The 13,226-nt window shown below is 37.2% G+C and overlaps 2 protein-coding genes across 2 annotated transcripts in view; one reads left to right on the plus strand and one right to left on the minus strand.

Moving 5' to 3' along the window:
• The window catches only part of LOC138000731 (N-alpha-acetyltransferase 15, NatA auxiliary subunit-like), a 43,143-nt gene extending 36,078 nt beyond the window's left edge, over positions 1–7,065 (minus strand). Inside the window, exons 1-4 of the mRNA XM_068847355.1 lie at positions 6,901–7,065; positions 6,687–6,771; positions 6,395–6,499; positions 5,731–5,819 (exon numbers count right to left, since the gene is read on the minus strand). Coding sequence (XP_068703456.1) covers positions 5,731–5,819; positions 6,395–6,499; positions 6,687–6,771; positions 6,901–6,951 — 330 coding nt within the window. The 5' untranslated portion in view covers positions 6,952–7,065. The remainder of the gene's footprint in view (positions 1–5,730; positions 5,820–6,394; positions 6,500–6,686; positions 6,772–6,900) is intronic.
• Positions 7,066–7,102: 37 nt separating this feature from the next.
• The window catches only part of LOC138000732 (E3 ubiquitin ligase Rnf121-like), a 17,234-nt gene continuing 11,110 nt past the window's right edge, over positions 7,103–13,226 (plus strand). Inside the window, exons 1-3 of the mRNA XM_068847356.1 lie at positions 7,103–7,334; positions 10,398–10,456; positions 12,523–12,664. Coding sequence (XP_068703457.1) covers positions 7,290–7,334; positions 10,398–10,456; positions 12,523–12,664 — 246 coding nt within the window. The 5' untranslated portion in view covers positions 7,103–7,289. The remainder of the gene's footprint in view (positions 7,335–10,397; positions 10,457–12,522; positions 12,665–13,226) is intronic.

Here is a 13,226-nt window from a genome sequence, read left to right on the forward strand (position 1 = left end):
CTAATCATCCTCACTAGCCTCGCTACCACAAACAAAATTCAAAAGAATCTTTGCTCCAAAGTGAGGCTAGTGAGGATGATTAGCATTAAGACAAAAGAATAATTTCTTGGTCGCCTTTTATAAATAGGGTCTATGAAACAAACGTTTACGCTAATCATGGACTAAGTTGATCGGCTTTCGAAAAACCAGCCCTGTATTCGAAGTCTGGTTCTGTAATTCAGGTTTAGTTCCTTGCAAACTGTTTAAATCTGCCATGGCGAAGACAAAAAGACACTAGTCTTGTTCCTTGAAAACTGTTTAAGTCTGAGTGGCGAAGACAAGAAGACAACATCTGTCCTCCATTTCTCTCAATGCTCAAAAATCTAAAATTCCGTAATTGCATGTTCTGCAGTCCAGTCCAAAGTTCTAATTTTACAATTCCATTATCTTGATTTCAGTATTAGAGTAACTTGGTACCAAACGGTCCACAATAACTTTAAATCTCATTAAGAAAGAGAGCTTTAACCCAGTAGTCCAGTCCAGGTTAAATCGCCAAAACTCTCTCTATCATTGATTCAAAACTCAACAAAAGCTACAAGTAGTAAACAGTTCTCTGAAACTACAAAAGTTCATCATGATTCTACACTCAAGCTGAACAAAAAACTATCAAAAACAAAACCAAAAAATCCCAGTGATCGCTTCTCCAGAGAACAAACAGCCGAAACTGTTTTGTACCTGCCTCTTATGGCACTAAAAAGATTCCCATATGTACTACAATGGTACTTGTACAATGGTACGGGATACAAAAAATTGTAGGGATACGGATTTTTGGCTGTCAACTGAGCTGCGTTTTGTTTTTTCAGGAGATTAAAGTTGTCCTCGCGTAATATGTAGCTCTAACAGTACATGATATTGTTTTGGTATCGTAGATCATTACAGTGGCATGGTAGATATCTTTGCTAAATAACCCCTGAGAAGACATGTGGTTTAGTAAAATACTAAACCCAGAAAGATTGAAGAAAATAAAAGGAAATGAAGAAACATTTTGGCTTCAAGGCTAACATGTTAGTCATTTACAACTTCATTTTCAAGTGTAAGCATGTACTTTGAGCTTCTGACAGCTTTCCAAGACCAATGTTCACTGAAGTTAAGCCCTTTCCGGCGGCGTTAGTATCTGAATGGGGGACGTCAAAATATGTGACTTGCTGTCAGGAACACACCACCAAAAATTCTATTTTAACGCTTTAAAATACAAAATGTACGAACTAAGCAAGGTACTGATTTTGTTAGCCTGCTTCATGCAAACCAAACATTGACGCAAAAGTATTGATATGTAGTTTTTAAGGAGAGCAGAAGGAACTTTTAGGAAGTGTTGATTGAGAATAAAACAATTTGCCATCAGCAAGAAAATCTGTGAGATGAAAACATCATTAATTTTGTGCCACGAATATAACAAGTTACCATCAGCGAAAAACATTTCGGGAGATTTTTGTTACATTCAATTTTCCTATCATACTTTTGGTCGTACAAGTAAAATCACAAAATCGAAAGTGACATTTTCGCGGCCGCCTGTGATCAAGTTACATTGCATGTTTAATACTGACAACTCACGAAACAAAGGATGCATCAGTGACAAAATGACGGCAAGACACTGGGTATTTGTTACCGTATTTTGCATTTTTTTCTTTCAAGTGTTATAAATTTTGACAAGGTACGTGTGCGAATTTAACACAAAGATCACAATCGTTGATGCTAGTCCAAGTATCAACTGAAGTTAAGATCCTCCGAATGGAGTTAGTACTTGGATGGGGGAAGTCCCTGTGATGGCGATAGCTAATTCGTTTTCTTACTTGATTTAATTTTTTATTTTGTTTGGCCGTTGAAAGCTATTTTCTTATTTTCTTTCTATGTTAAAATGGCTGAACAAATTGGTTCCCAAGAAATATTGGAGTAATCGTTCTATGCAAGATACTTCTAACGAAGTATTCGTTCTATGCAAAATGAGTGAGTGAGTGAGTGAGTGTGAGTGAGTGAGTGAGTGAGTGAAGCTATTAGTCTCTCCCCTCGGGGCTTTTCAGGACTAATTTACAATGTTTTTCGGGGGACTTTAGCCAGACTGCTTATTACACAGTTTACAATTTTATTTTAGGAAGTGAAAGATGCCCCCGTCCAGATAGGGTCAGACCACAACACCAGGGACTATGTCCCCTATTCTTATCGAATAGTGAGTGGGTTCTTTAACATCCCATACTATCTAATTTCCAACAGGGGTTATGAGACGGGACCTCCGGTTTACAGTCCTTATCCAAGAAGACTTGAAGTCTAACCATTTGCAGATGTGATTACAAAGGTAGCACATTCTCCTCAGTTATTTTAAGACCCTGAGTGTTGGTCTGGCCGGAGTCGAACTCACAACCTCCCGCATGACAGCCCAATGCTCAACCAACTGAGCCACCGGTTCGAGGTGCGTGAAATAATGTTCACAGTGGAACACACAGGTACAAGTTCTGCACTCGTATTTTTCTCACAGACAAAACAGGGTCAAGTGGGGTCCTGTGAATTGTCAGTGAAATAAGAGGTGGTCCTCAAGGGCCCTCATTTGGTCCACTCTTGTGGAACTCATTTCAAAATGACCTCACTAATATAACTGAGGAGGAAATTTCTATGTATGCAGATGATCATCAAATTTTTGCCTTGGGTGCGTCTGCTAGTATTGTTGAAGGTAAACTGCTGAGTGAAGGACCATAGCAAAATTACTAAATGATACAAGGAAAACCTGCTAGAAGTGAATGTTCAGAAATATCAATCCATGCTACTGGGTTCTGGGACTGAGACAAATAATAATTATTATAAACCTGCATATAGATGGGACTAACATAGAACAATTGAAATCCATCAAATTGTTCGGTGTACTCCTGGACTCTGAACTTAATTTTAGTGAGCATTATTGGTTTCATTTGTAAAAAGGCTAGCCAACAGATAGGAGTTTTAAGACATCTAAGAAAGCTTATACCCACTCATGCTAGAAATAATTACTACTTTACAAAGCTGCCATCTTGCCTCACCTGACGTACCGCAGAACTACATGTATCTGGCATTTCCGCAGAGCCTCAGACAAACGTAAAGTTGAAAGATTACAGGAGAGAGCCCTGACAGTAGTTTTCAACAATGAATCAGCCTCCTATGACAAGTTGCTGAGTCTGGCTGAACTCCCTTCACTGATCAACAGAAGGTTTCAGGAAATTGCAATCCTAATGTTCAAGGCAAAAAAGAACCTACTCCCATGTCAAATACAAGAACTTTTTCTAGTGAATGCAAACTGTGATAGGAGATATTCTTTCAGAAGCTCTGATTTCAAAATGCCTTGTTTTAATATGATTAAATATTGAAAGCATTCGATAAGATAGTACATTGTAGGTCATTTCCTCTGGTCGAAACTTACAAAAGAATTGCGTACTGAAGATAGTCTGCACAGATTTAAGACAAAAATCAGGAGAACAGACCTGACTGTCATAACTGATGATGGCTGCAGCAATTGTATGCTTTGTAATAGTTAACTTTGAGACTATGTCATTAAGCAAAAATTTTATTTGCAAATAGGTTTTAGATTTCTTTTTAGTTTCCCTTGCATTTACTATTTTTAGCATTGTTATCCTAGATTATTTTATTTTTGTGTCACCAATTAGTGCTATGCGCTAGCGATTCTCAACACATAAATAAAGTTCATCATCATCATCATCTAGAAATAACGAAGAAAATTCTCCTTACCTTTAAAGCTAGCCTTTTTCAAAGAAAAAGCATCTATCCACTTTATCGAATAGTTTAATACTGTGTTAATTATGGCGGGCGGAAAGATTCCACACTAAATGTTTGCTTTCATCTCAATAACCGAACTGAGTCACGGTGGCCGAGTGGTCTAAACGCACTCGCAGAAAATCGTGAAGGTTAGGAAAGGATATGAATTCTAATTGCAGCAGAGAAGTTTGGAAATACTGAAGGGTATAACCATTAAATCCACCCGATCGGAGCTTAATTCAATATCCGTGGGGTATGCACATTTGCGACTACCAACAAAAAAAAGGCACCAGACAAGTTTTAAGACGTGTATGCCTTGCGGTCTTGGAAGTTGTGAACCTTGGAAGTTGCGGTCTTGGAAGTTGCGAACCTTGTCTATTTATATTGTATGTGGTGATGCATGGGATCTGAAGAGGAAATCAAAGCGTCCCAAAAACCTATCAAATCACTCAGGACAACGCAGAAAATGGTAGGTGAGTCAACTTTATTTATCTGGCTGTCCATACACGTGAAAGGAATTTTCGAAAAGAAACATTGCGATTTGAAGTTTTTATGGAACATTTTCCTCGATCAGCCATTACAACTGTCTCAAAATAGGGTTGTCTGCCTGTTATTGTTAACAAGGTTTCACGTCGATGATTTTGCGAGAATCGTGTGATTTCAAGTGAATCAAGTCTCGATCTTCAACTTGATTCTCAATTATCGCGAGGATCAAGTCGAGACTGTCAACTTACTTTCGCATGGTACTGTAATTGCTAATTTAGGCTAAAACTTTCAGGAGCATTATACAGTACCACTCAAAAGTAAGTTACCACCCTTGCGCATCGCGCGCTACAGGAATCATGTCGCACACAATGGTAAGACATCTGTAAGTACAGTGGCTTGACACTCGCATGTGATTTTAATTGATTTTTTGTTTCAAATTTTAACCATGGAAGGTGTTTGTGAAAGGCTAATTTTCGAAGAAAGTATGCCTATAATAAATTGCAGTATCTTCGTACATGTATGTAAAGATGTGGCACATTTCATTGTTTACAAAGCTTCGTTCGCCGATCAACAAACCGTGAATCAAGCTCTTTTGTAAGGAAAGTAAGTTTAAGTATTATTTACGTATTTTCAAGATAATAATAATCCTTGGTTTGTGTTTCCTTTTCGAGACTCGCTATGAAAATTTTAAATGTAAATTTTAACCTGATGGTCAAAGAATCAAATGCTTCAGATAATTTACGCCTTATCGAGTTGTGAACCTAATTAAACAGCACCGTTGACTGTAGCTATAAATAATCATCATATTCTTCTTACACTGTATGTAGAAAGGATGTTTTGGAATAAACTTAATTGTAGTTTTATTGTGTAATTATTATTGGTTGCTTAAGTTCGTGTACGAGCGTCGAGAACAAATTCATCCTTACAATGTATGTTTCAAATTGCATGCTCCAAAAGTTTTACGGTTGGCAAGAAATTTTACCAATGCACAATTGACATTGTTTTTGTAAGAATTTTTACACCAAATGGTCGATGTTTCGACGAAATCATTGCTTGTTCGCATGTGAAGAATTTATTTTTCATTGGAATTTCTGCTTGTAAACCACATGCATGTTTATTGTCGCTTAAACGTCGTCTCCAATTCGCAAATTCGCAGTTTGCATTTTAGACGATTCCCATAAAATTTAACAAACCAAAAATCGTCTTTGCTTACTCACGCAACTGCAGAGAGATAATTTACACGCGAAATTGATTGATTTCGCGTAACACATTAGTTCCTAATATACGCCAGAAATTTACAATTGATTATTCTCGCACTAAGCGAATCGCGTAGCGCGCGACACGAGTCGCGTCGCGCAGGAAACGTGACGCGAGGTGGTAACTTACTTTTGAGCGGTACTGTATTTGGTACAAAACAATCATTAAGCATACAAAGACATTTGCAAGAAGGACAAAAAATCAAGACCCAACCTTGTCCCATTTGAGGGCATTCCTGTAACACTTAATGGCATCATCATACTTCTTGTCAGATCGCTGCAATAATCCATACACATGCCAACCTAGCTGATAGTCAAGGTAAAGAATTCCAAAATGTATTCCATGCATTGACATTGTTTACACTGAGAGTGACTGTTTAAGCAATACAGTGTAATTAAGTTGGTGACTACACTTCATGTGTAAAATGATCAAGAAAACACATCACTGGATTAAACCTTTTTCCAGCAGGTGTTCTCAAAGGTCACAGAGCAAGTCAAAATTTTCAGATGAAAAATTAGTAACAGCATGCGGCATGGTCATACATCACTTCCAGTAAAAAGACAATTTCATATTATCATTTGACGATAAATTACCATTTTAGCATTGACCAATAAATCATTTAATTAATACTGGGCTTTTAGGCATTAAAATAACTTAAACTATATCAACTGATTTCAACCACATTAAACTGTCAGATCTGAAAAAATTATAACAAATCGCCATATACAGACAGGAGGAAAGCATCGAAAAATGTCACATATATGTACATGTACAACAACAAAAAATTCGGTGAAAGCACTTTTGGATTGTATCTACCATCTTCGTTACGTCTACACAATAAAATCTGAATAAAAAAAGTTTGCAGTGACAAGGATACAAACATGACTTTTGAGATCATTTCGTAGTCCTCTTCGAACAAACTCGTAAGCTTCATCCTTTCTTCCAAGACAGTTTAATGTCAGCCCCTTCATAGCTAGGGTTTCTGTAACAAGAGGGGTTTAGAAAAGATCCAGATTAAATTATGCACCATTCTGGAGTTAACATATTCAATTCCTCATCATAAAATACATAATCGCCAATACTCGATCTGTTGAACGCCTACCACAAAAGTTTTGTTCAAAATATATCGCCAAAAATAGCATGTGAAATGTAAACACTTGAAAACCTACCTCCGTGTTCGGAAAACTTTGGATTGGAAAGGATCTGTTTGGCAAACTTCAAGCCATTCTTGTATTGTTTGTGTTCGTAGCACTTCTACAAAGTAGGATCAATAGGAAGTGACACGGATTCACGAATCCACAAAGTGCAAGTGTGCATGAAGGCATCAGTCACGAGTCAAGTCTGAGCCCACAGCGGGCTTCGTTACACTTACGGTCAACTTACCAAGATTCGCTTGAAGAGGGCGTTCTCCTTGGGTGGTAGAGTAGTCGGCATGGTGGTGAACTACTCAAGGACAAGCCTCTACCACCAAAAGGTTAAATTTCCTGCCGGCCTCGTGGAAACTGCTAAAATGGCGACCAACCTTGCTGAACATACTACCCAGAATGCTGTGAGGCGTTCTTTGCCTTGGTAGCCAGGCCTCAGTGAGCCAGACGTTGTTTCATTGTGATTTTACCCAGGCAGAAAAATAGCACTTTGGGCCTTTTTAGATCATATTTTTTTCAAAAACATGGTTTTATAATCAACATCAATTTAAATCTTTTTAAAGTTTTGACTTTAACCTTTGCCCTCGACCCAGTTTTCCACTGTCCATAGCCACGTACAAATTCAAAATGGCGGATGTGGAGAATAAGGGAAATATGCTGGAGGAAGTACTGGTTTGTGCCTTTAATTTCCTGATTACCTTTTTCTGATTCTTGACAACAATGTAATTTGGTTCCAGGATTCATAAATGCATTTTAGAGAAAAAAAATTGATTCTATGTGACGGTGGAAGACCTAAGTTTGTTTTTATGGTACGTTTTTGTAAATTGAAACGAACGTTTTGGATCAATTACTTTCGTGGAACTAAATTTAAAAAGGCCTTTCAAATTGAGGTTTCCTAAGCTGTCGTCAATCGATCGAGGCGTAACTTCAAGTTACCAGAATTCTGTAATAACTTGCACATCTCCTTTTGTCTTGCTGCTGGGGACAAAGCCGATAATTCAAATTTGAAATTAAAGAACTTATCAAAAACAAGTACTAGGAAGGTTTACGTTTTTTTTGCAAGCCTCTTATCAAAAACAAGCCTGGGTTCATTTCACGTAGACGCAATGCCGAATACATGCCAAGTGTTACATTCACTCAACATATTAATGATCTTGCCATAACATGCTAAAAAAACACATCATTCTGAGGACCACCAATTCACCCTGCTCCATTGCGTGAACGATAGGTTTTATGGTCACATTTCACGGCTCAGTTCTGTTTTATTTGTCTCACAAGTCTCAAGGAGATTTCAAAACAAAAGATTATTCAAATTTAACCATAAAGCCTCAAAGCCATGTGTGAATATTGATGGCCCATTGTCACGCCATGGAGTACTACATGCACTATCCTATGGACTACACGTTCAAACTTATTTTAATTTAAGAGTTGAAATGTTTTTTTTTTTCATGCATGATCCCCTTCAGTCACCATCCTAGTTACCATAATTTTGGGATCTTATTCCTTCCTGAGTACCAGCATGCATGGACTGCTTAGAAGCGGCTCCAATTTGCGCCTGTATATGCTTCCAGTCCGCTGGGGGTAAATTGATCATTGTAAAGCGCCTTTGAGACTTGTGATAAGGGCGCTATATAAATGCACCACTTTACTTTTTTTACTTTACTCATAAGTGATATAAAAAAATTCCAGAGTCTACTTCTGCACAGAATCGGAAATATTTGTTTGTTTTCTCGTTACTTGCCGCGTTTTTTGTTAAAACATCATTACATTGAGAGTAACCGAATATTTGTGGCTGTGTGAATGATGCTTATGTATTTTTATCAACTTTAACCCATTCACACCTCAAACGCCCAAGGACACCCCCATTGATGAGTAAAATCGTCTGCCGTCAATTGATTAAATTGAAAACACATTTATAATACAGTAAGGCAAACTTGAGGTAAATGCTGCAATATTAACAATTATTGCCATTAAATGTTATTGGCTGCCAAAGATTAAGACAAGATCAGTTCCATTGCAAGAAATAAATGACCCTCTTGCCCAACCAAGATGGCAACTGAGGATGATCATCCACACAAACTCATTGCTTGTATATTTTCACCCATGAAATTTAGTTTGGCTGACTGAAGGAGGGGTAGCCCTTGTGTTAAGTCCAAAAATTAGTAGTTAATGATCCATTTGTAAGTTTTGTTAATTCACGGACTCCCAGACTTAACCCTTTCACTCCCAAGAGTGCCACTTATAGATTTTACTCTGTCTAATGCCAGACGATTTTACTCGTCAATGGGGAACCCCACAGGGGTGAAAAGGTTAACAACAGCTAAATTCACTCAAAAACTATGTCCCCATTAACCCTTTCACTCCCAAGAGTGCCACTTATAGATTTTACTGTCTAACGCCAGACAATTTTACTCGTCAATGGGGAACCCCACGGGGGTGAAAGGGTTAATTAGATTTTACTCTGTCTAACACAAAGTGATTTTACTCATCAATATGGGTGTGGTTTAAGAGTCAATGGGTTAACAACCCGAACATCCACTAAAAAAAAACCCATGTTCCCTTTATAGGTTACATAGTTTTTGAGTGGGATTTTGTAGAGGTTGCTAACCCAGTGACTCCTGAACGTATCACCTCCCATTGACGAGTAAAATTGTCTAGCATTAGTCTAAAAGAAGAGTTGTAGGAGTTGTTGGTTAATTAAAGAGGACATAGTTTCTGAGTGGATGTAGAGGTTGTTAATCTTGTTTTTGAGCATACTTAGCTTCAAGTAGCTGTATATATACTACATGTAGATATCAACCACAAATGCAGTTACATCTACCAATTATGCTCTCTCGCCTTTTTATCCTTTCTGAGCTGACCAGACCCATTTTTATATTTATACCAAATCTTTTAAAGTTATTATTATGTACATTCAAAGAGCCAGGTGCAATGAGAAACTGTTTTCTTAAGGTAGAACTGAAAAAAATTATTTCAGAATAAGTCCTCCTAAGCTATGTGACCAAAAAAAGTTCCTTTGAACAGACAGTTGCATTAAACTGATACCAGACATTCTGGAGACTGATGTTTATGTTGATATCACCATAACCCCTTTAAATACAGTGTGTAGCTATGGTAGTACTTCATACATTTTCTGGCTGACAAGTATAATAACCTCAATTACATGGTATAATTATTATAATACTATTATGCCATGTAGTTGAAGTCATTATACTTTGTCAACCAGAAAATGTATGAATCAAGACCATGTTGAGTGAAATTTGATTGTTACAGTGATGTACTATTAAAATTGGAACTGATGTTAAAGTGGATTCTTTTAGAGTCAAAAGAAATTTTACTTGAAATGTCTTAATATATGTACAATGTACATATAAACATTAAAGAGCATTGTTAACCTTTATCTTTTTGGTACAGAACTTTCACTAAGATTTCAAGTTGCTGGGTAAAGTAAATAAGTAGGCCAGGAATACAGCGTCAAAGTACACTGTAGTCCAAGGGGGTCTGTCATGCTGGTAGAAGTCGTGGGAAATTCATGTTCCTCAGCTCTTATTGACAGCCTTATCTGAATACACTTTGTTGAAAGATTGGGTATAAAGGAAAAAATCTCGAAACATGGGAGAAAATCACAGAAATTTGTAGATGAGTCAGTGGTACTTGTAAATTTTGAGTGTGGGGTTTATTTCTTTGTTCTTTCTTATTTCTTTTTTTTTCTGTCACATGTGGTAACTTTTTCAGGCTGGAAGCAATGCTTCTCTTCCAATTACCAGACCTCTCAGTAAAGAGGAGTTGTGGAGGTACTGTCTAAAAGTCTAATTTTAATTCAAAGCTGGTATATCATTACATAAGTCACGATTCCTTTATTTTCTCCTGATTTCATGATGGCCCAGGCAATGTTGCTATCATAAACCAATTCTCTAGGGATTATATGCAATGATCTGAACATAATAATGGTTATTCTATGGCCATACAATTAGCATACTTAGAGTTTGTAAATTGAGCAATCAACCACCAAACATTTGCTTCAGCATCAACAAAATGGGCCAAATCACGGATGGGATCACAGATCAGATCGCAGAGCGAATCACAGATCCGATTGCGGATTGGATCACGGATGAAGTCGCTTGTAAAATAACAAATAACAACTTGAAAAACTATAAAATAGGTGAAATGAAAATTGAGAAATCTTCCATGACACAATGGAGCGCAGGCCCAGCTGGCAGTTATTTTGCCCCAAAACCCATGTCTGAGTTAATTTGTAATGAACGGGCTCTCATATTCCTATTTTGCACAAACGATGGAGATATAAGCTTTATCTTCTGGTCATTAGGTACCTCAAATAAGAAAGCCTGCTCAGACAGCTCTGTGATTCAGAACTGATTGAGTGAACCTGTTTGCAGTTCTCGGTTTTGAATTTGTTGTTGTTAGTTTCACTAGCTAATTTCCGGCTACATTTCCGTGTTAGAACTAATGAAAGTTCATGGACATGACTTGCTTTAAGGTCGGTTATATTTGGCTTGCGTTGTTGTTCAGACCATCGATGCTATGTCTTAAAATGTGGAAAAAAACAGCTATATTTCCCTGATATACTAATTATTATTGGCTTGTTTCGTTTTATTCCAGTGAGAATTAATCATATTCCAAATTCACATCTTTAAAAAGTATAGACTTATCCCAAGGAACAGAAATTGTTTGACATTTTTGGTTTTTTGTGTTTCGATTCATTTATTTGTCTTACTATCACCATGCCAAATTGTCTTATGGTAGTTTACCGTTGATAATAGTATTATGGCAGGTAACTTAAAAGGATATCAGACCTAAATTGAAGAAAACGTTCTATTCACAGTTGTCACTTTAGTGTAATTTTCTCAGCAACCCCGTGATCCAGTCCGTGATCAGATCCAGGTTTTGTCTAGCCACATCTGCTTCGTCCTTCATTACATGGACAACAGCAGCTCAAAAAATTCAAGTACCTTACTGTAGAAATGACGAAAGCTATCAATGCAAGTTGTGGCCTTTAACATTAGCCTTATTGTAAATAAAGTGGTTTGGGCGATATTGACGAGACACCTGCACCGCTGGTGCAGCAGTGAACAAAGAAACACAAGATAATCCATGGACATTCAGTGTACATTGTCCACCAGTTTTTATTGAAATACCCATTGCAGTCACCAGCGATTTTTGAGTGTACACTTTTTATGAGTCAATGAGTTAGTGCAGTTAACCAAACCATAAAATGAAAGCTAAAATTTCAGACAGTGCTTGGGCCTAATCAATGAAACAAGGGCTTAGGTTTATTGCTATATTGACTGTGAGTCTCATTGACTCATGACTCATGACTCATTGACTCATTGATTTATTGACTCATAAAACATGGGACCTCGTGATCTTTCCACAACAAAGAGGCTCTAAGTTCATGAATGCAAATGGTACATAGGGGTATTAGACATATATTTGCATAATGAGGGTATGTCTATATCTGCGTAAATTATGTCTTTGGTCTTAGACGCATCTAATGTACTTATTTTACTCGTATATTTTGGTTCACTTATCTTTAAGCTACACTGTATACTATAAGTGCACTGAAAAAAGACAAAGGCTTCCTCTCAAGAAAATGCTTCATCATCATTATCATGATCATGATTTGCACTGGTCCTCCTAACTGGAGGAGCAACATTTTGGGAACACTAAAATGTGACGTCTCTGTATCCCAAGACACAAGTAAATAATGTTGAAGTTAGGAGAAGAACAAGGGGACACTCTGTGGTGCTCATGTTGAAATCTGTGTGCATTAATGCATTTCTGGACAATTATCTATTGATTTGAGCAATACTAATTTTTGGTGCATTTTTTTCAAAATCAGGCGTGAGCATGAAAAGTTACATGCTAAGCATAAAGGTCATGAAGCCATGCACATGGAGATGGTCCTTATTCTGTTTTCTACTCTAGTAGTAGCACAGGTGCTTCTAGTGAAGTGGAAAAAGCACTATTACAAATCATTTCAGGTACATATTAATACAGGTAACCGCAAAAATTTGTGACCTACATGTACAAGACAAAATTGGTGATAAAATTATAATCGGTTTACAGTGGGGTCACTATCTCAATTGGCTGCAAGCACGGAACTTACTCCTTCCTTGCTCTGTTTCCATTAAATCATACGTACAGACAATAATTTTCATACATGTAGAAGTGACGTCATACTCACAGGCATTAGTTTTTATGCATGAAGAAGTGACGTCAGCTAACACACTGACCAGCAGTTTGATTCAGACAAGTATAATACTTAATTCTTATAAACATCTCCCATTCGGAGATTACAAAGAATTTCTTTAACTGTAATGTTAACATTATTTATTACAAGAAACTTGACCTTTTGAGGCATTAGGAGCACATGAAAAGTTGTAAGCTCTAAAAAATAATGTTTAATTACAAGTTGATTTGTCCTACATTGAGCACCTTGATAATTCTCGCTATCATGATAAACATCGGCCAGTACTGGCAATTTTCCGTTTTGTTGTTAATGATATTGAAGTACACGTACCAGTGTACGGCCGACAACAAGTT

The sequence above is a fragment of the Montipora foliosa genome, chromosome 4 (assembly GCF_036669935.1).
Source record: "Montipora foliosa isolate CH-2021 chromosome 4, ASM3666993v2, whole genome shotgun sequence".
Taxonomy (NCBI): domain Eukaryota; kingdom Metazoa; phylum Cnidaria; class Anthozoa; order Scleractinia; family Acroporidae; genus Montipora; species Montipora foliosa.